Raw genomic sequence first — 27,773 nt, forward strand, 5'->3', positions numbered from 1 at the left:
AAAAATGGAGCTTTGGAACATATAAATCTTAACATAGGGTGCCATTAAAAAAATGAAGTTTACTATCACACCCTGTATGCTTGAATAACTAACTTTTTTCGAAGACTGGTATCATATTTTATGACTTATCTCCAACAATTTTTGTATATTTTTTTTTTGTAAAATTAAAATTTAAGAAGTTATGAGTAATAATCCATACTTAATGAACATCCTGTATAAGAATTTGTTTCGAATAATCAATTTATAGCAGATCTGTATTGAAGCAGCGACCTCGGCTGTTTAACAACTTCCCACGACACACCAATGACAGTTTCACACGTCGTAATGAAATATTCCTTTGTGCGAGATCGTGCGTATTTGCTTGGTTTCCGCACAAAACCAATCCGCGGTAAGTCTAAAATTCCACATTCAGTATTCCTAACCTAACACACATAACAATTTCCCTCTTCTTACCGCTTAATTGACATATTGATTTTACTGCTTTAGGTTGTTAACATATTATTTTTAGAGACGTTCAATATAGTAATAATTATAAATTGAAAACTTACCACTGCAATTTCACCTAAATTGCACTGTTAATTATTGTTTTGAAATATTTGCAAAAATTAAGTAAACTCTACAACTCCACTAAAGTTATTGCATTCGTGACGCATGTAACATTAAGGAAGCCGTGAAAAAATCAACAAACTTGCCGATGTTATTACTGCAATATGTTATATAAATAATATTGTTAAAATATTAAAATGAAAAATAAATCATTACATAACCTTACCGTTTGTTTTAAGTTCGCATTTATAGACTGGGGGGGAAAAAAAAGACAGACGTATATCACGGCCTGCTGGAGTATAGTAAACACAGGAAACATTTTAAAGCAACAATGTTGAAGATAAATATTTTTGTTTTGCAAATTTGCCGTCATTGAACGGAAACCAAGATGGAGATTTCATTGCAACTAATTAGAAATTCATCTTTCAGGTATGTAATAAACGATCTTCGCACAAAATAATGTACGATACACGAGCGGTATGTTTTCTTTCAATTCTCGGAAATTAAAAAAGCTCAACTACCGTTTCGCTTTTTCAAACTTTTCCTCGAACATGAAAACTTCAACATACCGCTCTTGTAACGTATATTACTATTGAGGTAGGGTCGAATGTTGCATTGTCACCCTGTTTACTCGCTTCTCTTCTTACACCGGTAACATTTCCTGAATGTGGAATTCAGTGAGGGACAGGATGCGTGCAGTCTAATGAAGCATAAAGAGCAGGCACTGGTTCATTACATCGAATGCATTTTCTTTAAATTATCCATCTCACCACAGGAGTCTCGCATTCACCCTCGCTCACGCACACCCTCAAACACACAGCTAAACTGGATCTAAGGACATTACTATGCTACTCCCTACACTGCCACTGTGTTTCGTTTTTCAGCAAAATAAAAGTTCACAACTTAGTTTACCTCCTCCAGTTCGTTGCGACTTTAGTTTTAGTTTTGTTTTTTTTTCTTTTTCTTCTTTTTTTTCAGTTCGTAACATCCTCTTGGTCCCTGTCGGTACTATTCAACATTCATTTTTCGCCACTGTACAGTTATGAAATAAAACATGCAACAACACTGATTTAAACCGTCAATAATGAATTCAGAGGCACATGAACAATATGACACTAAGATAATACTATGCATGTATCACTTCCCATATCTAATCTTTTTAGTAGTTCTCTTTTTAATATTTAATACATTTACAGAAACAAATATTCTACACCATTTGATCACTGTCTTCAATTAATATCATCTTGTCATGTTCATTAAAAATAATTAATATAAAATTCATTTGATTGTTACGACATTTAAATCCTATTGCTTTAAACAGTGAGTAAACTTTGCTTCATAAATAGTTAACCGCACAACTCTTCTAAGCTGCATTGTTCAGTGTCAGTCTGGCAACATTGCCAAGCTCTACGCTTGGCCAAAAACAGAAATAAAAACTTCTTCAAAATTCTCCGCCTGGGATATCTATTAAGTCTCAACTATCAACAGCAACTCGTCGTTCTTTAAACAACAAATATCAGCAGCACACCAAGGCCGATGATATACAGCAAACGATGGCGCTATTTCCCTGATATCTGAGGCGTTGAATTAGTGTTTGTTACGTCATCATCTTCTGGCATCGGTACTCCAAGTCTTTTGAGATCTCTGAGAGGTGGAAGGGGCCTCTTCGACCACGTGTGAACAGATTTGAGGGCTAAGGAATCGCGTTGTAGCTGCTCCAGGGTTTGGATATCGGGGTAAATGCGTTGTTCCACCCATTCCGCAATGGTATAGCTGTCGAAAACGTCGTCCAGGGCGTCCCTTGCAGATCTCGCCAGTGCCGTCAGCGTGTGGTAGACCCTAGGATGTTCTCCCATCAACTCGTCGACCCTCAGCGGACTGGAATATTTCCTACGAATGTTGTAGTCAGTCATCCAGCCTTTGGACTTCATGACCGAGTCTAAGAATTCCTTCACTTCAATCTCCGCCGCGTGAAGGCGGTACGTGAGCTTGAAGAACGGGGCACCGGGGAAGAAGCAGCGACCGAACTTGTCCCAGAGGTAGGGGTCGCTGTTGAGGTTCACGATGGATTCTGTGCGACTGTAACTTGAGCTGGAGGCCGGGCTTCCCGGCCGGGCGCATCCTAGACTGGACTGCAGCTTGCCTTTCAGCGACTGGTTGAAATATCCGTGGCTCGTGGCCAGTAGATTCACGGCTAGAGAAGGAACTGCGGCTGGAAGGAGCTCGCACAGCACCGCGAAGTGGTCGTACCTGCAACAAGCAAAACTCTTATTAAGGAGATATCCACGTAGTTCACCATTATTACATCCTTAATGAAGGAGCACATCAGAACTCTGGCACATCTGGTGTGCTATTATTTACAAGAATTGGGAAGGTATTTGCGTTCTTTTTAAAAGTGAGTAACTTATTTCAAGACTACTAGTCTTTCATGAAAATGTTTCATTAACTTATGTATTTATTCTCGTAGAATTAAGGCCATCAGACCTTCTCTTTCACGCCGCCGAATACAAAAGAATACAGTAATGTACAAATACGTTAATAACTGCAAAATATAATATTTTAAAAGTAAAACCAACCACAAACTCAAAATTAACCCCTTACCGCATTCTGGGACAGATATGGCACATACCGATTTTATATTCATATAATCTATACTAATAATAAATCTGTAGCCGAAATTTGTCTGGTAATTTTCGATTTTTCACAAATAATTGGTCCCAACATATATATTAACCACCCTGAAACCGAAAATAGCTTTTTTGAAATTTTTGTTTGTATGTCTGTCTGTCTGGATGTTTGTTACCTTTTCACGCGATAATGGCTGAACCAATTTATATGAAAATTGGAATATACATTTTATTAAGTTCGTTGTAACTTAGATTTTAGCCTATATGGCATTCAAAATATTTTATTTAAAAGGGGGGTTATAAGGGGGCTTCAATTAAATAAATCGAAATATCTCCCTTATTGTTAATTTTCATTAAAAATGAAACATAAGAAAAGTTTCTTTAAAAATAATTTCCGATATTCTATGCAAAATTTTGATAGGACTGATATTTAATGAGATAAATGAGTTTTAAAATTACAATAACAATGCCATCTAAGGCGCTGTAATGAAATAAAAAACAAATGACTTCGTCTATAAGGGGCCATGGACCAAGACTTCTATACTCCCAATAGGTTATCTTGTTTTTCATTAGCCAATCAAATAGCTGGTTTATAATATAAGCATAGCCTATAATATTTCAAACTGTGTATTGGGACAGATATGGCACACTGTCAAGAATTGGATTTGACCATATGTGACATTAGTTGGGAATGAAATAACTACTTAAGTTATCTGAATATTAAACCTGTGTGTGCAACACTGTCCCATGCGGTAAGGGAGTTAAGATACTTAACGCTAATTAGCTTCGAATACTTAAGCAGTAACATGAGCTGCTGCCAGGAAGTCAAAAGGAGAACAGTAATAGCAAAGGAAGCTTTTAATAGAAAAAGGAACATTCGCGGACCTCTGAAAAAAGAACTAAGGAAGAGACTAGTGAAGTTCTTTATGTGGAGTGTGGCATTGTATGGTGCAGAAACATGGACATTACGACGAAGTGAAGAGAAGCGACTAGAAGCATTTGAAATGTGGAGAAGAATGGAGTGTGTGAAATGGACAGACAGAATAAGAAATGAAGCTGTGTTGGAAAGAGTTGGTGAAGAAAGAATGATGCTGAAACTGATCAAGAAGAGAAAAAGGAATTGGTTGGGTCACTGACTGAGAAGAAATTGCCTACTGAAGGATGCACTGGAAGGAATGGTGAACGGGAGAAGAGTTCGGTGTAGAAGAAGATATCGGATGATAGACGACATTAAGATATATGGATCATATGAGGAAACAAGGAGGAAGGCAGAAAATAGGAAAGATTGGAGAAAGCTGGGTTTGCATTGAAAGACCTGCCCTTGGAGAGAACACTAAATTAATGAATGAGAGCTAATTAAACAATTCTGTAAGAACACTTAGCTTCAAGGAAACATTTTCCTGCCTAGGACATGTACAGTTAATTTTGCAACACTGTTCTTTGTTTATTATTTGAATACTCTTTTCGCTGCAGGTCAGACTTATCTCGAGTAAAACTGCACTAGGATGAAAGGGATGAAATCAAGTTTTAGGCAAACATCCCTACTACTATTAATGACAATAGTTTGTGAAAGTGAGATATTTTATCTCCTGTTTTTTGTGAGCCTTCATGGTCTCTAATGGATTATCGTACCTTACATAATAAGTATATAAATAGGAATCAACCAATAAAACAATTGATAAACAGCAAAATTGAAAGTAAAAGTAAGTAGCTATACTGGTCTTTCATTTTAAAACTTCCCAGTCTAAATAAATATTTACTTAAATTAAATTTAATTTAAGCAAAGTATAAATCAATTTAGATACTGAGGGGAAGTTTAAAATCATTATTAATTGCGTTTTAGTTTTCACCCCTCACAGCCTCAACTATCTTTTAAATTTCAAATGCAACCCATATATTACGTTACTTAAATTTAAAAGAATATTCAAATGTTTGATTTGCCATTGATCGCCGGAATCAAAGAAGCCTCATTCTTGACCCCACTGTCCGTTTTTAGAAGGATGATCAACAAGCCAATAACGTTAACGATGAAAAGAAGTCTATTTACAACCCATGTATTCCTCACTTTAGTGAGAGATACAAAATGAATATTAATACATGGGAAGTGAAAGGACTCCTTTTTGGCGCTAGGGGAACTTCATTTAAATTAACAAAAACCATTCTCCTTTCTCTTAAATTTTCTAATGAGGACATTAACAAAATTTGTCTAATGGCATTGAGAGATTCATTATCCATTTTACACAATCACTTCGAGAAGTTATCATGGCTTAGGTTACATGAGAGGAGAAATCTGCACTCACTTTCTCTCTTATATCGTATTATGCATACTTCATCCCCCTCTTATATATTCGCTCGTTTTCATACTCTCTCTCGCTATCATAATATTAATACTCGATCACAACGCGATAACACGCTAGAAATTCCACTTCACACATCATCTCTGTATTCCTCATCTTTCACTGTTGCTGCCTCTCGTCACTGGAACTCTCTGCCGCCTGAAGTCAAGGGTTACCGAACATTGAAATCTTTCAAATCCAAGTTAGAAAATTATCTTATGACGAGTTGCCAAACTAACTTACTATTATGACAAGTGTTGTATTGCATGTTTCCACGTATTCACATTTTTTTAAATGCTCTAGTGATACTTAACTTATTTTATATTTTTGTTTTCATATTTTCCGATAATGGTAGCCTATATCTCTAATGTGATAAGTTGAGCTATATATATTCATAATTTTCCTTACTGTGTGTACTTAAAAATATTGCATTCATTGTATGCTTTGTACTGCACTATTTTATTACTACTATTAGTATTATTATTACTATTAGGCCTATTATTATCATTATTATTATTATTGTTATCATCATCAATAATTGTCTTATTTTTTATACGTTGTATGCCTAATTTATTTTGACCAGTTGTTCACATTTTATTATGCTTTTTTCTTTCTTTCTGTATGTTATATATTATGTCTGATTTCTTCTTACTTGTTGTTTACATCTTATTATTATTATCTTATTCAGTTTTGTGTGTTAATTTGTAGTGTACTTCGTAAATTTGTGGTGTTTTTGTAACGCAGTTTTTACTCCTGGTTGAGTGTTAGAGAAGGCCGTATGGTCTGAACTCTGCGAGGTTAAATAAATTATTATTATTATTATTATACTATGTAATTTTTTTTTACTTCATTTCATTACTCTTCAATGTACTTTCATCTCATGTTTCTCCGAAATCAAATTGTACTTTATTTTTAAATTTATCATTGTTCCGTATTCTCTCCGCAATCATATTGTATTTTTCATTTAACCTCTGCTTTGTATTCTGGATCCTAGTGGTCAGCCGTAGATTTCGGCCAGATGTCCCAAATTGTGGAATTTGTGTGTGTGTTCTCATTCATTTGTTCTCACACCTTTTGCTTTCTATCGTCGCCTGACAACCTGGCTCAAGACTATATATACAATATAATGGCATTTACTTTGAAGATTAGATTAATTTCTTGTCCCAGCACATTGCAGCTAAAATTTTGCTACAACCGAAATAGTATCTGTATCATTCATTTTCAAAGTCATCTCCTGAATGGACCCTAGAGCGTGGTCGCACCCACGCTTACATCTTCTTCTCGCGAAATGCGTCATGACGGAGGTTGTTTTGAAATTTATACGCTTTATCCTCCCGCCTGTGAAATATGTTCTTTGCATTCTCCCTCCTGCCGCATTGTTCTACGTCAATTCAGCCACTGCATGTGACACCCGTGTGATACGTGTCGTGTAAACAGAGGACAAAACGCATATCAGAGAGAACTGCAGCTGAATGCATTTCTATAATAGTGTCCGACATCCAACGATGCATGACGCCAGCTAGTTTGATATAACATTTAACTCTGTATTATAATTTTTGCTGTTGCTATGGCGTGATTAAGAGAGGTGATACTAAAGGATATGCTACTGGAACTAAATGACATCTGTGAGCAGCTCTCAAAGTGAGAGTCCAAGTTTCACAACCATACAGAACAACCGGTAATATAACTGTTTCATAAATTCTAACTTTCAGCTTTTTCGAGAGCAGACTGGATGACAAAAGCTTCTCAACCGAATAATAAGAAACATTTTCCATTTTTATTCTGCTTTTAATTTCCTTTCGAGTTTTATTTATATTTGCTGCTGTTACTCCAAGGTTTTTTGAATTTTTCCACCTCTTCAAAGGATAATAATAATAATAATAATAATAATAATAATAATAATAATAATAATAATGATGATTATGTCTCGTGACCAGAATATTGTACGAAATGGAAATATAAAAATAGGAGATTTATCCTTCGAAGGGGTGGAAAAATTCAAGTATCTTGGAGCAACAGTAACAAATATAAATGACACTCGGGAGGAAATTAAACGCAGAATAAATATGGGAAATGCGTGTTATTATTCGGTTGAGAAGCTTTTATCATCTAGTCTGCTGTCAAAAAATCTGAAAGTTAGAATTTATAAAACAGTTATATTACCGGTTGTTCTGTATGGTTGTGAAACTTGGACTCTCACACTGAGAGAGGAACATAGGTTAAGGGTGTTTGAGAATAAGGTGCTTAGGAAAATATTTGGGGCTAATCGGGATGAAGTTACAGGAGAATGGAGAAAGTTACACAACGCAGAACTGCACGCATTGTATTCTTCACCTGACATAATTAGGAACATTAAATCCAGACGTTTGAGATGGGCAGGGCATGTAGCACGTATGGCCGAATCCAGAAATGCATTTAGAGTGTTAGTTGGGAGACCGGAGGGAAAAATACCTTTGGGGAGGCCGAGACGTAGATGGGAGGATAATATTAAAATGGATTTGAGAGAGGTGGGATATGATGATAGAGACTGGATTAATCTTGCACAGGATAGGGACCGATGGCGGGCTTATGCGAGGGCGGCAATGAACCTTCGGGTTCCTTAAAAGCCATTTGTAATTAAGTAAGTAAGTAATAATGATAATAATAATAATAATAATAATAATAATAATAATAATAATAATAATAATAATAATAATAAACAGTCGATCAAAACAAAATTTTTACATATATTTAGGCGTACTTTGAGTACATTCAGGACCTTCAATTCAACATGTAGCCTACGAGTATTTTGCATACAAATCCACGCTCTATTGATAACGTTCTCACAATTGCGAACCATAGAATTTCTATGCTATCAGTTCGTGTAATTATATTGAAAACGAATTGTGTTATCAGTGTTAACGCTCTTCTTCTCTAATACATTGATGAAGAACGTCCATAATCGTAATACCTGTATAGACCAACAATGCTACAAGTAATATGATGGGAAAAAATACTACAGATTTTCACGGAATGTCATTGTGTAAGTTATAACATAAACCCAGCATTCTCCAGTCTTGCTTATTTTCTGCCTTCCCCTTCGACTCTGCATATGATCCATATATCTCAATGCCGTCTATCATCTGATATCTTCTTCCGCCTCGAACTCTTCTCCCGTTCACCATCCCTTCCAGTGCATCCTTCAGGAGGAAATTTCTTCTCAGTCAGTGACTCAACCTATTCCTTTTCCTCTTCCAGATCAGTTTCAGCATCTTTTCTTCACCCACTCTTTCGAGTACAGCTTCATTTCTTATTCTATCTATCCACTTCACACACTTCATTCTTCCCCATATCCACATTTCAAATCCTTCTATTCGCTTCTCTTTACTTCGTCGTAATGTCCATCTTTGTGCCCCGTACAATGTTACGCTCCATACATAGCACTTCACTAGTCTCTTCTTTAGTTTTTTTCCAGAGGTCCCAAGATGTTCCTTTTTTTGTTAAAAGCTTCCTTTGCCATTGCTATTCTCCTTTTGACTTCCTGGCAGCAGCTCATGTTACTGCTTATAGTACACCCCAAGTATTTGAAGCTGTCCACTTGCTCTACTGCCTCATTTAGGCCCGATTGTATAAACCATTTAATCTTAGATCAGAGGTTAAATTGATCCTTATTTCAGCTGAACTTGGAATTTTGTGTTGTATAAAGTCTAATCTGAGATTAATTTGTCTCAAACTAAAGTCAACTTTGACTGAAGAAATTTCTCCGATTAAGTTAGATGATCCAAGTTCAGTTATTTCTTTTCTGTTTGAAATATACGAGTGACAGATTGTGCAAATAAAATATCCATTATTATTAATATTAATAGATATGTTAGGTACATTTATATATATTTCTTTCAATTTCTTGCCTTAATACACAAACAATCTTATATTTTATAGGGCTCTATCGTGTTCAGCAGTATCAAATAACATAACCTATAATTATATTATGTTTATAACAACCATTAATTATTAACGGATATGATAGGTACATTCATAAATTTTCAATTAACTGTATTACTAAACGAAAATTGTCGTTTTATAAAGCTTTATTATGTTTAGCAGTATCAAACACCATAACATGATAACAACTTGGAGAACAGTCAACCTTCTTCTTATTGTCCGCCATTATTTACATTGCACAAAAAACCAATGTCTCCAACAGAGTTTACGGAAAGTCGTCAAAAAGTAGTTGTAAAGTCGCTAGATTTCTCATTATCGACAAAGAAAGATTAAATTTTGTCAGTATGGGGTGCTAAAAAGGTCGCTAAATTCCTATTTAAGCAATATAAAAGTTAAAAGAAATTGTTGTTGAAAAAGAGTTGAAGTCGCTAGATTGGCAACACTGAACAAACCTGTCCGCGCATCACGTTTTTCACCTGTTTATGCGATGTTGCCAAATCCTTTTCACGTGAACTTAGATTTCATTTGAACCAAGGTAATTTGATCGCAGGAAAGTTTTATACAATAGAAGAAGTGTCTGAACTCGGTTCACTTTTCGATCTTCGATCAAAGTTGATCTTTAGTCAGGGAGATTTATACAATTGGGCCTTAGAATTCGCAAGTTTACCTTCTTTATTTTTCTTCCTATGACCATGGTCTTCGTCTTGTTTGCATTTATCTTCATCCCATACTGCTCACAGCTGTCATTTAGCTCCAGTAGCATATCCCTTAGTATCGTCTCTTCTTCTGCTATCAACTCCATATCATCAGCAAATCTTATGCACTTTATTTTTTTTCCTCCTACTATCACTCCTCCCGTGTTCTGAAAACAGTTCTTCACTAAATCGTCCAAGTAGATGTTGAATAGGGTAGGTGATAAAAGACATCTTTGACGTACTCCTCTCCCTGTTTCACTTCCTTCTGGCATTTTTTTCTCCTATCTTGACTTTGACTCGTTTCATATAAAGATTACTGAACAGCCTCCTCTCCTTCCAATCCACACTAATTTTCTTATCCTCTGATTGAGGCAGTAGGCCTACGTCTCTGATATGTGTCAGAGGAAGAACAATCGTTTTTATGCATCTGAAGTCTGACTAATATAAAATGTAGCTAGTCGGCGATGTATGGAATGGAGGGGGAAAGTAACTGGTCACCCTACCCCATTATTTCCTGGCTTAGTGGTGCCTTCTTGGTATCATTTGTGAGGTTCAGACCTGTCTTCGAACAGTTGACTAAACAACAACTAATTTTCTTCAGGATTCCGAGCAGTTTATTCCTATCCATTCTGTCAAAGTTCGTTGAAATTATCACTCTCGGCTTCACCTCGGGCGCTAAACTATCCAGCCGCAGATAAAATCTAATTTTCCTCTCTTGTACTATAATATACCTCTTGTAGCAGTAACCCATCTCAATTGTAGGTTTACATTACCTTGCTGCCTTCCATTTTACCCGTGATGTAATATTTTGGAAGAGAGATAAATTTTACATCAGGATGATGATGATGATGATGATGATTCATAGAGAAATTGTTGAATCCTGGAAGTAGAAACAGCAACACATCATAAAAATCTGCCCCAGTGCGTCGTCTTATTATTTTATTCTCGTCGGGTCCTGAACTCAGTCCTGTAGCGTAAAATGTCGCCGCCCTTGCAATTCGCCCACCTGTTCGTCTATTTATTGCATTTTAATAACTGGAAGATTTTAACCTTTTGTTTATATCTTCTGAAAATAGTGTTAGACCACTGTTGCTCCCAAGTCCACAATTGTTTCACCGTAGATCAGTTGAGTGCTGGATAAGCTTGCAGGTCATATTGATGTGCAGATAATTACATAGCAGAGGCATACAATGCAAGCTGGATCCACGTAGCGCGAATCTGAATGCATTGTGACGAGTGGATACGAAGGAACTTTCATATCAATTACGTAGTTGATGGTATCTTTGCGTAGATGCTCTGATATCCATTATTCATTTCTGAATATCCAAACCTTTCATTTGCTGCCTTTGAAATTAATCACACTCATTTCACACACATGTATGTCTATAGTCTATGTACGGTAGTGGCAAAAAAAAAAAAAAAAAAAAAAAACCGGACCGACCCTTGTAGCTGATTTCAGAGCCTTGTTCACTCCAGAGCACGATAGACTGATATATAACTAAGATTTTCGTGGTTCAAATCCTGCCTGGGAAGGAAACTTTTTTTTGTTCCTTATTCAAATACTATCAGGGACTGGAATGCTTTACCTGCAGACTTACTAAAGGCTTTACCAACAACAAAAAACGTATTTAAAAATAGGCTTAAGGACTTTACTAATAGACGGTAATTATACACAGTATGTAAAGGATGTAAATGATATTTTGTTATTGAAGTGTTGTATCAGTGAAGAATTATGTTGTGTCAGTGAAGTGTGTTGTGTCAGTGAAACGTGTTCCTGTCAGGGAAGCTTTATGGTTTATAGTGGCAGTGCAAAGTATTTGAACAGTGAAATGTTTTTGAAGTGTTAGTGAAATCAGGATAGAATCAGTGAAATGTGTCGTAGTTCCAGTGCAGTGAGTGAGTTGACAGCGAAATGAGTGTAATGTGGAAAGGTACTTTTGCAGATATGAACATATCATACTCGTGGGTATTAGTTCGAACTTAGATTTAAGATACAAATTAGATTTATTTTAAATGTTATTTTAAGTAATCGTGCTTCATTTAATTTAGGATATTCCAGATTATTATTATTATTATTATTATTATTATTGTTAGTACTAATTATTTGTATTAATTATTTGTATTATTATTCACTGTATTTTTAATTAATAAGTTTATTATTGTCATTATTGAGTGTAATTAGTTACCACTGCCACCGGGTATATACCCATTGCAGTGTGAATAAATACATACATACATACATACATACATACATACATACAAATTTCTCTTCCTGATCAGTTTCAGCATTATTCTTTCTAGCACAGCTTCATTTTTTATTCTGTCTGTCCTTTTCACACGCTCCATCCTTCTCCATATCCAAATTTCAAATGCTTCTATTCGTTTCTCTTCACTTGGTCGTAATGTCCTTATTTCTGCCCCCATACAATGGCACACTCTACACAAAGCACTTCACTAGTCTCTTCCTTAGTTCATTCTCCAGAGGTCTGCAGAAGATGCTCCTTTTTCTATTAAAACCTTCCTTTGCCATTGCTATCCTCCTCCTGACTTTCTGGCTGCAGCTCATGTTACTGCTTATAGTACACCCCAAATATATGAATATGCCCATTTGTTCCACTGTCTCATTTCGAATTCACACGTAGGTATACCTTCTTTGTTTTTTCTTCCTATAACCATGGTCTTCGTCTTATTGGCATTTATCTTCATTATTGCGATTCCCTCCCAGATATGATTCAGTCCCCGCTTCGAAGAGCTCATTGTTTGATATAACCCTTTAAGATTTTTCTACTAAATTGAATCTTAAAATGTATTTAAGTGTTCGGAAAACTGATTTTTTTTTTTAAACTTTCTATTTGGTGTCTATGAGATATTGATTTTGTATTCTTAGGTTTTTTCAGGTTTTCCAGGATAATTAGGTTTTTTAGGTTATTTTGCGTAAAATAAGCAGCAATGTTTTCTTTAATTGAGATAACAATTGTGTACAATAAATAAAATGTAAAGAAAATGAACTGTTCACTCATCTTCATCTTCTTAATTACTTTTTGTTTATTTTGAATGAATGAATATTTTTATTAAGCATGAATGCGGTCTGACACCGTGGCAATTACAGATAACAAAATATATAAATAATTTAAGAATAAAATTAGGCTACAAATCTAAACATTTATCAGCCTAAATACATATGTGTAGAGACGCAGAAAAAAATGGGCAGCCTAATTTTACTAAGTTACGGGTACAACGCATTGCGCATGTGCAGCAAACAAGAGAATCTGTAGAGTAGAAAGACAAAGAAGGCCTCTGCGCATGTAGTATGTGGGAGGGCTAGGACCAATGACCGCTCTGTGGGGAGGCATTACTTGAAGAAGCGAGCTTGCAGTGAGGGGTCTGTAGAAATTAAGAAATCTGGCCACACTTCCTGTTAATACCATCTGCTACCACGAGCATCTTGCCCCTTAGCGGCCTCGAGCTGATACTTCCTGCAATACACTCCGTCACAGACAGACTCCGCCCATTAACTCCACCCAGATGCGCAAACTTACTTCACAGGTATCTGGGACGGACCGTAAATGTATGCCACTTGTGGAGAATCTTGCGACGCTTGTTGCCTGCATTTAGGAGGACTGCCGCCACGACTCGGCCCACATTTTATTTCCGTACCTGTTAGATCTCAATACTTATCAATCCTAAAACAGAAAACTTTCCTATCACGTCTATATTTTAAGGAATAATCCCGTCGTTTGTCTGGTGTATTGTATATGTTTGTATAGTTTTGGCCGATGAATTGTAAGCTATATGCTTTAAATTGAATAGTAATCTGTATAGCTCTATTGATACATTGCTTGTGTTTGTGTTTGTAATTTGAAGTAGTTTTCATGATATGTATTATCAATTTCTGTATATCACAACTGATTGAATTGTTTATGCCTTAAATTTAATTAACTTGTTTTGTATTATAGGCATTTGTATTATTATGCCTACATACAGGTCAACTGATGAATGATCGTTTGCGTTTGTAAATTTAATAATCTGATTGGCTATGTATTGTATATATTTAGTAGAGCCATCGATGTAGCTCAGTCGGCAGACTCGCTGGGCTGCTGATCCGGAGCTGCGTTCGGGCTTGGCTTGGATCCCCCTTTGGTCTCAATGAATGGTTTCTTCCGAAGTTTTCCCCAGCCGTGGGACTGAAGCCGGATGATCTATGGCGAGTCCTCGGCATCACTTCATTTCCCCCTTTGATTTGATTACCTGGTTGGGTTTTTTCCGAGGTTTTCCCCAACCAAAAGGCAAATGCCGGGTAATCTTTTGGCGAATCCTCGGGCCTCACCTCATCATTGTAGAAAATTACTACATTGTAAAACTGTAAAAATTGTAAAATATTGTAAAAATGTAATTGTAATATTGTAAAATTTTGACTTGTTCCACATCTTAAAGCTTCATTGCTCATGTAAGATCTATGGAAGATAATAAATGAATGAATGAATGAATGAGAGACCACGAAAAACTTCAGTCAGGAGTGCCGGTCTCGGGAGGTCGAACCTCAGACCTCTGATTCAAAGACACACTGTCTCTCCAGTGCTATTACGATCGGTAGATTTTAATGCATGAAATTTCTGTGAATTTAAGGGACAAAACTAAAATTCGTTCAATTAAATCACTGCATTCTTAAGCTGATTGAGGATATTGGGAATTCAGTCATTTAAAATATTTTTTTTTTCTGGAAAAGTAAGAAAAAAAATTAGAAAATTTGTATTAAACTTTTAGTTTAAGATATCTAAGAGATTAACACCCTGAAATTAATCACATGACTTACGGTTCTTTCTGTATTTTATTTTATTTTATTGGGTTATTTTACGACGCTTTATCAACATCTCAGGTTATTTAGCGTCTGAATGAAATGAAGGTGATAATGCCGGTGAAATGAGTCCGGGGTCCAGCACTGAAAGTTACCCAGCATTTGCTCGTATTGGATTGAGGGAAAACCCTGGATAAAACCTCAACCAGGCAACTTGCCCCGACCGGGATTCGAACCCGGGCCACCTGGTTTCGCGGCCAGACGCGCTGACGGTTACTCCACAGGTGTGGACTTCATTCTGTACAAGACGAACGAGGTCAAAGGCGTAGCTCAGTCGACTAAGGGCCTGCTTGTCGATCCGGAATAGTGCTCGGGCGCGGGTTCGATTCCCACTTGAGTTGATTACCTGGTTTGGTTTTTTCCGAGGAATCTATGGCGAATACTCGGCCTCATTTCACTACCACCAACCCTATCGACGCTAAATAACCTCGTAATACATATAGCGTCGTTAAATAATGAAGTAAAAAAGACTAATGTTTTTCGCTAGATGATACAGAGCATGAAAGAGGCTATTTCAAAATTAAAATAGGTTAAGTCTTATAATTCTAGTGCAGTTCTCTTTGTTAGCACGAGTCTACAATCCTGGTGTTAGCTTCCCCGACAGTTAATATCGCCCACTGGCTTGCTTAGTGAAACTGCTTGCTTTATTACGGCCAGATATGATTATTAATGTCGGGGTGGTGGAGAAAATTGGAAATTCAAAAAAGGGTTAAATTTAAAAGATCGAACTTCTTCTCCCTTTAAAGTTTTGTTGCCTGTGGATTAAGTTTTATTTTCTTTCTCCCCTTTCGTTTTAATTAGAATAACAAATTCTGTTGAGGTCTTGTCTATGCAGAACGAGGAGGCCTACTTGCGGAATGGAAATGTTGTATAGAGTATACAAAAACAGCGGCACAGAGCACGAGCAAAATAAATAGGGGGAGATGAGGAGAGAATAGCAATAAAACTGGGAAGAGGATTAATTCAGACTAGATGCATTCTAGAGCGGTTACGTAGCGAGGCGCCGACAGTAAGCAACGTGCGCCGATAAATAACACTTGTTAATAAATGGAAATTGCAGTGCTAAATGTTGCATTACATGCTGGATGGATAAAAAAAAGTTATTAAAATAACTCTGCGCATGTATTCGCATACAAGTAAACAAAAACAGATACGAGCGCCTAACACGCACACACATATACAGGCCTACACACTCTCATACACTCACACTGTTTTAATCCAGCTCGCACGCAGTTGACACTAAAGATAATAACATATTTTAATGCTGAAATCCTTCCAGGTCCAACTGTTTTATAATGAAGTCAACGTTAAAAAAATAATGGGGTCAGGAAAAATGATGTCCTTCGCGGATACAGGAAATCGTGTAGCCTACGAAAATAAGAAATAGGCTTAAATGTAACAGTAATAGAATTTTAAGAGTTTCAATGCTTGTCGGAAGATTATTACTAGTATAAGGAACAGAGGTCTGCATCGGACGTTTTCGCTCGAGCGCTAAGTAGTTCATAGCATAATCCGATAGATAGCGCACATGTATGATGGGTAAAATTGTCACGAGCGATAAATCCTCGAACGGTATAAGCCGAGCGTTAGACATTCGTTCTTGTTACAGTGATGAACTGTGTAGTAACATCATGTTTATCATTTCAAAACTTTGTAGTGTTTAACTAACCTCTCCATAGTACAACTACAAAACTTGCTTTAAAATGTAATATAAATGTTGTAGGTAAATGTTTTTTTTTATTTTTCCACACAGGAGTGATTTTGTTTTTGCCACATCTGATAGATGTTATTGGATGTAAATGTAATTATTATAAACGGAGAACACAATCACAATAATGCAAGGACTGTATCAAGTTTTCTAGTAATAATAATAATAATAATAATAATAATAATAATAATAATCTCTAATAATTAGTGTATCAATCTTTGCGTCTGTAACAGTTGTGCAGCATGATTATTCGTTTTATTATATTTTCTGTGACGTTATCTCTGTACTAATATTGTTATTAATCTACTGCTATATCAGTAATATTTTGTAAAACGTTTCTACATTGTCGCAGTATATATGCGGAACACTATGTATGGACCTATCATATTACAAGTTATAGGCCTATGTGGTAAATCAAATACTGAATAATTATTAATTAGCAATAATAACTGTATATCGAAGTGTTTGATACTATTTTATTTATAACTTCGTGTTCCTGTTTTGGTACGTTCCATTGACTGTTCCATTAAATGTTTGTCATAAACGCAGAAAATAAAGCCTTATTTTTACCGTGCGAGCAAAACATATGTGTATCTTATCTGTCGCCTTCCATACAAGATAAGACATGTCGGTGAGATGACCTTGTACTGGGCTTCTATTTATTACGAGCGCATCACGACCGATCGTATCTCACTCGAGGGTGCGACACTCGGCCGAGTTCAAGCGAGCGATTTAACTCCAATGCAGCACTCTGGTAAGGAATCTAAAACACGCTAATAAATTATATTTTGTTGAATATCAGGTCGAAAAATAAGCAAATACCACTTTTGAGGAGCTTAGTATCAACGTTAGACAACTTCTTTTTTTGCGATTTCGAGATAGGCTACTGATTGTTTATCATATAATTTTGTGTGCTGAATGTCTCTTGTGCCAAGTCCAACATAGAATTACAGTCTACTATATACAGTCGCGAAGCTTGAGGTGTTTTTTTGCAAATCTCGTGATAAAGCGCTCCAAGCGGTTAGCAACTAGAAACAATAGACTGTCCATGGTCGACTTTGGACTGTGTCGTATTTCTATCGAGTGCTAGCTCGTTGCGTATTTCACATTGATGCTTGTGAAATGTTCGTTATTGGTTGTAATGAAAATGTTATGGCTAAAATATAATAATTTGAATAATAATATGGGACAAGGAGGAGACGTTTGTAGTGCTATAAATTGTAGCAACAGTAAGAGAAAGAGGCCAGAGTTATCCTTTTTCCGATTTCCGAAAGATTCAGAAAGGTTCCTGGGTTTCCACAAGAATGCTGTGCAGAAACAAAACTCTTAATTTTGAAGTTCTTTGTCACTGTTAGAATACATTATATCCTTAAATTTCACAACGAAATGTTTCAGTCTAACCGAAAGGACATTAGATACCGGTTAAAGTTCTGTCACTTAGGCTGCTAAATTTCCAGAGAAATAAAGGTTAGGTCTACTTCTTTTTCCTGAGGATATATTTTTAATTGTAGCTATTAATTTTGTTATTATTTTTATGTGTTATTTTACTAAAGACGTAGAAAAATTAAGTTTGTTTTAATGAAATTTATTGATCACGTTTTATTTTCAATTCTGGTGGGATTATTATTGCTTAGACCTACTTTTTTCTTCAAAGGATATGTTTTTAATTACAGCTGTTAATTTTGTTGTTATTTTTATTTGTTGCTTTACTAGAGACGTAGAAAAAATCTGTTACAATAAAATTTATTGATCACGTTTTATTTCCAATTCTGGTGTGATTATTATTGCTTAACCTCATCCCACTTTAACTACGTAAGCCTACACTACAAGTACCGGTACACGTAAGTTACTCCATTAATTCATATTTCTATTATTATTGTTGTAAAGAGAAGTGCAAATTAATATCTATTGGTTTCATAGTTAATTATCGCTATAATCTTGAACGAGTGAAGCTATTATAGTAAATTTCAGTTCGTTTTGCACAAACAAAAATTATATTAACTTATTTCTTGCGGGTATCTTCGAGTTTATGGTGGAATTTAATATACTTCATTAAAATAATAAATTAACTTTATGCATTTAATATTTCAATAATGGAAGGAAGGTGTTAATTTTTTCCAAAAGAACACGACAACGAAAGTGTAACATATTTTGTCGGCTGCTAGGAGACAGATCTGCGATTATGAGGCGATAGTAGCGATCCTAGTGGTGGGCAACTACCTGTGTTTGCATTTTTACTACATATTGAGCTTCGCGACTGTATATAGTAGACTGTGATAGAGTGTTGTTGAAGTAGGCCTGCAATCCAAAGAGGACAGTTCAGTAAGTTACTGAGTGGCTTGCAATAAATACGGCGGCCCGAGAATCATTTGCACCGCTATGAACGTTACCGCGACCCACTGATTCAGTCCAAGATAGCACAAACAGCTACCAGGATTGCTACGGATGCGACCCACTAATAACATCGCTACGAGCGGCCTGAAGTACGTGGTCCATAATTTGCAGATAATTGCGTGAATTCTCCGCTTTGCTGTGGGGATGCACGTAATGTACAGTACATCTGTTTCGCAGATGGCTATTAACCTGAGTGCAGATACGGAATCAGGAAATGCTGCAGCAATTCCGAGAGTTATACATTTCAATTGCGTCACTCCTCTCCCATTATGAACAGTAACGATCTGACCTTGGAGGTCGAGGTCGCCCACAACCGAGGACACGAAGTGGATGGAGTTGGGCACTGATTCTTCAATTAATGCCGATCTTCAGTTCACAGTCGTCATCCTTAAGCCTACCAGTAGTATTGGGCAGAAGCGAATGTTTTGCAGAATCGAAACTTTCACTTGAATACGAGAATCCATTGCGCAGAAACGAATGTTTTCCAGAATCGAATACTCTGTAATTATCTGAATCGAAACTTTGACTCGAATGCTGTTGAATACGAGAATCCATGGTCAGAAGCGAATGTTTTCTAGAATCGAATACTCTGTATTTGAATCGAAACTTTCACTCGAATACTGTTGAACAGGAGAATTCACTGGGCGGAAGCGTATGCTTTCCAGAATCGAATACTCTGTATCTAGATAAAAATTCTGACTCGAATACTGTTAAATACGAGAATTCATTGGGCGGAAGCGAATGTTTTCCAGAATCGAATACTCTGTATCTGAATCGAACTTTCACTCGAATACTGTTGAATACGAGAATTCATTGGGCGGAAACGAATGTTTTCCAGAATCGAATACTCTGTATCTGAATCGAACTTTCACTCGAATACTGTTGAATACGAGAATTCATTGGGCGGAAGCGAATGTTTTCCAAAATCGAATACTCTGTATCTGAATCGAACTTTCACTCGAATACTGTTGAATACGAGAATTCATTGGGCGGAAGCGAATGTTTTCCAGAATCGAATACTCTCTATCTGAATCGAACTTTCACTCGAATACTGTTGAATACGAGAATTCATTGGGCGGAAGCGAATGTTTTCCAGAATTGAATACTCTGTATCTGAATCGAACTTTCACTCGAATACTGTTGAATACGAGAATTCATTGGGCGGAAGCGAATGTTTTCCAGAATCGAATACTCTGTATCTGAATCGAACTTTCACTCGAATACTGTTGAATACGAGAATTCATTGGGCGGAAGCGAATGTTTTCCAGAATCGAATACTCTGTACCTGAATCGAACTTTCACTCGAATACTGTTGAATACGAGAATTCATTGGGCGGAAGCGAATGTTTTCCAGAATCGAATACTCTGTACCTGAATCGAAACTTTGACTCGAATACTGTTGAATAGGAGATTTCATTGGGCAGAAGCGAATGTTTTCTAGAATCGTGTACTCTGTATCTGAATCGAAACTTTGACTCGAATACTGTTGAATACGAGAATTCATTGGGCAGAAGCGAATGTTTTCCAGAATAGAATACTCTGTATCTGAATCGAAACGTTGACTCGAATACTGTTGAATACGAGAATTCATTGGGCTGAAGCGAATGTTTTCCAGAATAGAATACTCTGTATCTGAATCGAAACTTTGACTCGAATACTGTTGAATAGGAGATTTCATTGGGCAGAAGCGAATGTTTTCTAGAATCGTGTACTCTGTATCTGAATCGAAACTTTGACTCGAATACTGTTGAATACGAGAATCCATTGGGCAGAAGCGAATATTTTCCACAATCGAATATTCTGCATCTAAATCGAAACTCTGACTCGAATACTGTTGAATACGAGAATCCATTGGGAAGAAGCGAATATTTTCCACAATCGAATATTCTGTATCTGAATCGAAACTATCACTCGAATACTGTTGAATACAAGAATCCATTGGGAAGAAAAGAATGTCTTCCAGAATCGAATACTCTTATCTGAATCCAAACTTTCACTCGAATACGAGAATCCATTGGGCAGAATCGAATGTTTTCTAGAATCGAATACTCTTTATCTAAATCGAAACTATCACTCGAATACTGTCGAATACAAGAACTCCACCACTAATGTTCGAGTAATTATTTTACGGATGTTCTCGGATCGATGTCGATGTCTGTTTTCGTTCAAGTAATGCCGTTCTAGATTAAAAGGGTTTTAAAACTCAAATGACAGACAGTTAACCTTAAATAAATAAAAGTCATACAATTTCAAGACTAAGTATTCAATTGTACGAATGGTAAGGTTTCAGTCTTTCTAGTGTTGGGTTAAAAGACAAAAGTCGACAGTAATCCAAGGCAGACTGCAGGAAGAAAGAAGAAAGTAGTGGCTTTTAGACTGTATGTCGTTGTATGAATACATTTTAGTATAGAAACGGAATACAAAAGTAGAGGCGGTAACCGGTTCCTGGAATTTTCAAGATATCCGATACAAGATCTCCCGGCGGGAACCGACCGATCAACTGTAGACGGGAGGAAAGAAACAGTAGAACGCTGCTCTAGTAATGACGCCAGTCAGACGGAGGAAGCGTCAGGAGTCACGGGGGAGCCGGAGATTAGCGGAATGACGTCATAAAAGAAAACCAAGAAGTCTGGCCAGCGAAGCCGACACGGAGCGAAGAAAGATTAAAAGAAATGTGGGGCATCTGTCACACAAAGAAAGCAAGAAACAGTGGGCAGCGTGGAGGGCATTCGATGTCTATGAAATTATATGATATAATGGTGCTGGTGATGATGATGGAACTATAAGCCTAGTGCAGTGGCTGCCAAACACCACGAAATTGTGACGTAATAGAAATGCAACCCGCACACCACTATCGCAGGGAGAGGGGTGGAGTGGGTATCTCCTCAGGTAATGCAGTGAATAACAGTGCAGAGACAGACTGTGACCAAAAAACGAAAGCAATATATTATTCTTCTACTTCTTACTATACACACTTTTTTTTATCTTCCTATTAATTATTTTTGTGTTATTAATACTTACTTACTTACTTACTTACTGGCTTTTAAGGAACCCGGAGGTTCATTGCCGCCCTCACATAAGCCCGCCATTGGTCCCTATCCTGAGCAAGATTAATCCAGTCTCTATCATCATATCTCACCTCCCTCAAATCCATTTTAATATTATCTTCCCATCTACGTCTTGGCCTCCCTAAAGGTCTTTTTCCCTCCGGCCTCCCAACTAACACTCTATATGCATTTCTGGATTCGCCCATACGTGCTACATGCTCTGCCCATCTCAAACGTCTGGATTTAATGTTCCTAATAATTATGTCAGGTGAAGAATACAATGCGTGCAGTTCTCGTTGTGTAACTTTCTCCATTCTCCTGTAACTTCATCCCTCTTAGCCCCAAATATTTTAAGCACCTTATTCTCAAACACCCTTAACCTATGTATTCCTTTGCTGTGGTCGTGCCAGAGAATCTGTCCCATTCCGAGGCTTATTTGAAGGATTCGTAACAAGCTGTTTTTTTACGGTGATGGGTTGTTAGCCCTTCGCCCAACCCCCAAGCTGGAGGACCACCCCTCATCGTCTGTCCACGATTGCTTATTCAATATATTCGCAGCTACCCTCCATATCTGTAGGCCGTCTCCTCGATCCGCAACCTGAGGACGCGCCATGCCGTGGTGATAGGGACCCACAATACATGGTTGTATTATTAACAAAATAACATAAATTTATTTTCTTATTTAATATAGAAAGAGCGTGTACTTTACATTAGCAGTAATTTGAAATTAGAAAAACGTACCAGGCTGGTCACGAAGTTGTAAATTACACTACATACTTCAAAAAACGTCGAAGTATTTTACTCCGATTAAGACATAGAAGCCGATATTTGTTATTTATTAATGAAATATTCAAATTACATTCATACGTAGAAAAAAAAAACGTTGAAGTATTTTACTCCGATTAAGACATAGAAGCCGATATTTGTTATTTATTAATGAAATATTCAAATTACATTCATACGTAGAAAAAAAAACGTTGAAGTATTTTACTCCGATTAAGACATAGAAGCCGATATTTGTTATTTATTAATGAAATATTCAAATTACATTCATACGTAGAAAAAAAAAACGTTGAAGTATTTTACTCCGATTAAGACATAGAAGCCGATATTTGTTATTTATTAATGAAATATTCAAATTACATTCATACGTAGAAAAAAAAACGTTGAAGTATTTTACTCCGATTAAGACATAGAAGCCGATATTTGTTATTTATTAATGAAATATTCAAATTACATTCATACGTAGAAAAAAAAAACGTTGAAGTATTTTACTCCGATTAAGACATAGAAGCCGATATTTGTTATTTATTAATGAAATATTCAAATTACATTCATACGTAGAAAAAAAAAACGTTGAAGTATTTTACTCCGATTAAGACATAGAAGCCGATATTTGTTATTTATTAATGAAATATTCAAATTACATGCATACGTAGAAAAAAAAAACGTTGAAGTATTTTACTCCGATTAAGACATAGAAGCCGATATTTGTTATTTATTAATGAAATATTCAAATTACATTCATACGTAGAAAAAAAAACGTTGAAGTATTTTACTCCGATTAAGACATAGAAGCCGATATTTGTTATTTATTAATGAAATATTCAAATTACATTCATACGTAGAAAAAAAAACGTTGAAGTATTTTACTCCGATTAAGACATAGAAGCCGATATTTGTTATTTATTAATGAAATATTCAAATTACATTCATACGTAGAAAAAAAAAAACGTTGAAGTATTTTACTCCTATTAAGACATAGAAGCCGATATTTGTTATTTATTAATGAAATATTCAAATTACATTCATACGTAGAAAAAAAAAACGTTGAAGTATTTTACTCCGATTAAGACATAGAAGCCGATATTTGTTATTTATTAATGAAATATTCAAATTACATTCATACGTAGAAAAAAAAACGTTGAAGTATTTTACTCCGATTAAGACATAGAAGCCGATATTTGTTATTTATTAATGAAATATTCAAATTACATTCATACGTAGAAAAAAAAAACGTTGAAGTATTTTACTCCGATTAAGACATAGAAGCCGATATTTGTTATTTATTAATGAAATATTCAAATTACATTCATACGTAGAAAAAAAAAACGTTGAAGTATTTTACTCCGATTAAGACATAGAAGCCGATATTTGTTATTTATTAATGAAATATTCAAATTACATTCATACGTAGAAAAAAAAAACGTTGAAGTATTTTACTCCGATTAAGATATAGAAGCCGATATTTGTTATTTATTAATGAAATATTCAAATTACATTCATACGTAGAAAAAAAAAACGTTGAAGTATTTTACTCCGATTAAGATATAGAAGCCGATATTTGTTATTTATTAATGAAATATTCAAATTACATTCATACGTAGAAAAAAAAAACGTTGAAGTATTTTACTCCGATTAAGATATAGAAGCCGATATTTGTTATTTATTAATGAAATATTCAAATTACACTCAAACGTAGAAAAAAAAACGTTGAAGTATTTTACTCCGATTAAGACATAGAAGCCGATATTTGTTATTTATTAATGAAATATTCAAATTACATTCATACGTAGAAAAAAAAAACGTTGAAGTATTTTACTCCGATTAAGACATAGAAGCCGATATTTGTTATTTATTAATGAAATATTCAAATTACATTCATACGTAGAAAAAAAAAACGTTGAAGTATTTTACTCCGATTAAGATATAGAAGCCGATATTTGTTATTTATTAATGAAATATTCAAATTACACTCAAACGTAGAAAAAAAAACGTTGAAGTATTTTACTCCGATTAAGACATAGAAGCCGATATTTGTTATTTATTAATGAAATATTCAAATTACATTCATACGTAGAAAAAAAAACGTTGAAGTATTTTACTCCGATTAAGACATAGAAGCCGATATTTGTTATTTATTAATGAAATATTCAAATTACATTCATACGTAGAAAAAAAAAACGTTGAAGTATTTTACTCCGATTAAGATATAGAAGCCGATATTTGTTATTTATTAATGAAATATTCAAATTACATTCATACGTAGAAAAAAAAAACGTTGAAGTATTTTACTCCGATTAAGATATAGAAGCCGATATTTGTTATTTATTAATGAAATATTCAAATTACATTCATACGTAGAAAAAAAAAAACGTTGAAGTATTTTACTCCGATTAAGATATAGAAGCCGATATTTGTTATTTATTAATGAAATATTCAAATTACACTCAAACGTAGAAAAAAAAACGTTGAAGTATTTTACTCCGATTAAGACATAGAAGCCGATATTTGTTATTTATTAATGAAATATTCAAATTACATTCATACGTAGAAAAAAAAACGTTGAAGTATTTTACTCCGATTAAGACATAGAAGCCGATATTTGTTATTTATTAATGAAATATTCAAATTACATTCATACGTAGAAAAAAAAAAACGTTGAAGTATTTTACTCCTATTAAGACATAGAAGCCGATATTTGTTATTTATTAATGAAATATTCAAATTACATTCATACGTAGAAAAAAAAAACGTTGAAGTATTTTACTCCGATTAAGACATAGAAGCCGATATTTGTTATTTATTAATGAAATATTCAAATTACATTCATACGTAGAAAAAAAAACGTTGAAGTATTTTACTCCGATTAAGACATAGAAGCCGATATTTGTTATTTATTAATGAAATATTCAAATTACATTCATACGTAGAAAAAAAAACGTTGAAGTATTTTACTCCGATTAAGACATAGAAGCCGATATTTGTTATTTATTAATGAAATATTCAAATTACATTCATACGTAGAAAAAAAAAACGTTGAAGTATTTTACTCCGATTAAGACATAGAAGCCGATATTTGTTATTTATTAATGAAATATTCAAATTACATTCATACGTAGAAAAAAAAAACGTTGAAGTATTTTACTCCGATTAAGATATAGAAGCCGATATTTGTTATTTATTAATGAAATATTCAAATTACATTCATACGTAGAAAAAAAAAACGTTGAAGTATTTTACTCCGATTAAGATATAGAAGCCGATATTTGTTATTTATTAATGAAATATTCAAATTACATTCATACGTAGAAAAAAAAAACGTTGAAGTATTTTACTCCGATTAAGATATAGAAGCCGATATTTGTTATTTATTAATGAAATATTCAAATTACACTCAAACGTAGAAAAAAAAACGTTGAAGTATTTTACTCCGATTAAGACATAGAAGCCGATATTTGTTATTTATTAATGAAATATTCAAATTACATTCATACGTAGAAAAAAAAAACGTTGAAGTATTTTACTCCGATTAAGACATAGAAGCCGATATTTGTTATTTATTAATGAAATATTCAAATTACATTCATACGTAGAAAAAAAAAACGTTGAAGTATTTTACTCCGATTAAGATATAGAAGCCGATATTTGTTATTTATTAATGAAATATTCAAATTACACTCAAACGTAGAAAAAAAAACGTTGAAGTATTTTACTCCGATTAAGACATAGAAGCCGATATTTGTTATTTATTAATGAAATATTCAAATTACATTCATACGTAGAAAAAAAAACGTTGAAGTATTTTACTCCGATTAAGACATAGAAGCCGATATTTGTTATTTATTAATGAAATATTCAAATTACATTCATACGTAGAAAAAAAAAACGTTGAAGTATTTTACTCCGATTAAGATATAGAAGCCGATATTTGTTATTTATTAATGAAATATTCAAATTACATTCATACGTAGAAAAAAAAAACGTTGAAGTATTTTACTCCGATTAAGATATAGAAGCCGATATTTGTTATTTATTAATGAAATATTCAAATTACATTCATACGTAGAAAAAAAAAAACGTTGAAGTATTTTACTCCGATTAAGATATAGAAGCCGATATTTGTTATTTATTAATGAAATATTCAAATTACACTCAAACGTAGAAAAAAAAACGTTGAAGTATTTTACTCCGATTAAGATATAGAAGCCGATATTTGTTATTTATTAATGAAATATTCAAATTACATTCATACGTAGAAAAAAAAAACGTTGAAGTATTTTACTCCGATTAAGATATAGAAGCCGATATTTGTTATTTATTAATGAAATATTCAAATTACATTCATACGTAGAAAAAAAAAACGTTGAAGTATTTTACTCCGATTAAGATATAGAAGCCGATATTTGTTATTTATTAATGAAATATTCAAATTACATTCATACGTAGAAAAAAAAAACGTTGAAGTATTTTACTCCGATTAAGATATAGAAGCCGATATTTGTTATTTATTAATGAAATATTCAAATTACACTCAAACGTAGAAAAAAAAACGTTGAAGTATTTTACTCCGATTAAGATATAGAAGCCGATATTTGTTATTTATTAATGAAATATTCAAATTACATTCATACGTAGAAAAAAAAAACGTTGAAGTATTTTACTCCGATTAAGATATAGAAGCCGATATTTGTTATTTATTAATGAAATATTCAAATTACACTCAAACGTAGAAAAAAAAACGTTGAAGTATTTTACTCCGATTAAGATATAGAAGCCGATATTTGTTATTTATTAATGAAATATTCAAATTACACTCAAACGTAGAAAAAAAAAGTCGATGTATTTTACCCCGATTAAGACA

At 34.6% G+C, this 27,773-nt stretch overlaps 1 protein-coding gene across 3 annotated transcripts in view; it reads right to left on the minus strand.

Moving 5' to 3' along the window:
* Positions 1 to 1,274: 1,274 nt before the first annotated feature.
* The window catches only part of LOC138697518 (hexosaminidase D-like), a 942,328-nt gene continuing 915,829 nt past the window's right edge, over positions 1,275 to 27,773 (minus strand). For all 3 annotated transcript variants that reach the window (XM_069822821.1, XM_069822823.1, XM_069822822.1), the window contains one exon: positions 1,275 to 2,796. In XM_069822821.1, the coding sequence (XP_069678922.1) occupies positions 2,106 to 2,796 (691 nt within the window). In that variant the 3' untranslated portion in view covers positions 1,275 to 2,105. The remainder of the gene's footprint in view (positions 2,797 to 27,773) is intronic.

This window comes from Periplaneta americana, chromosome 4 (genome assembly GCF_040183065.1).
Source record: "Periplaneta americana isolate PAMFEO1 chromosome 4, P.americana_PAMFEO1_priV1, whole genome shotgun sequence".
Lineage (NCBI taxonomy): Eukaryota > Metazoa > Arthropoda > Insecta > Blattodea > Blattidae > Periplaneta > Periplaneta americana.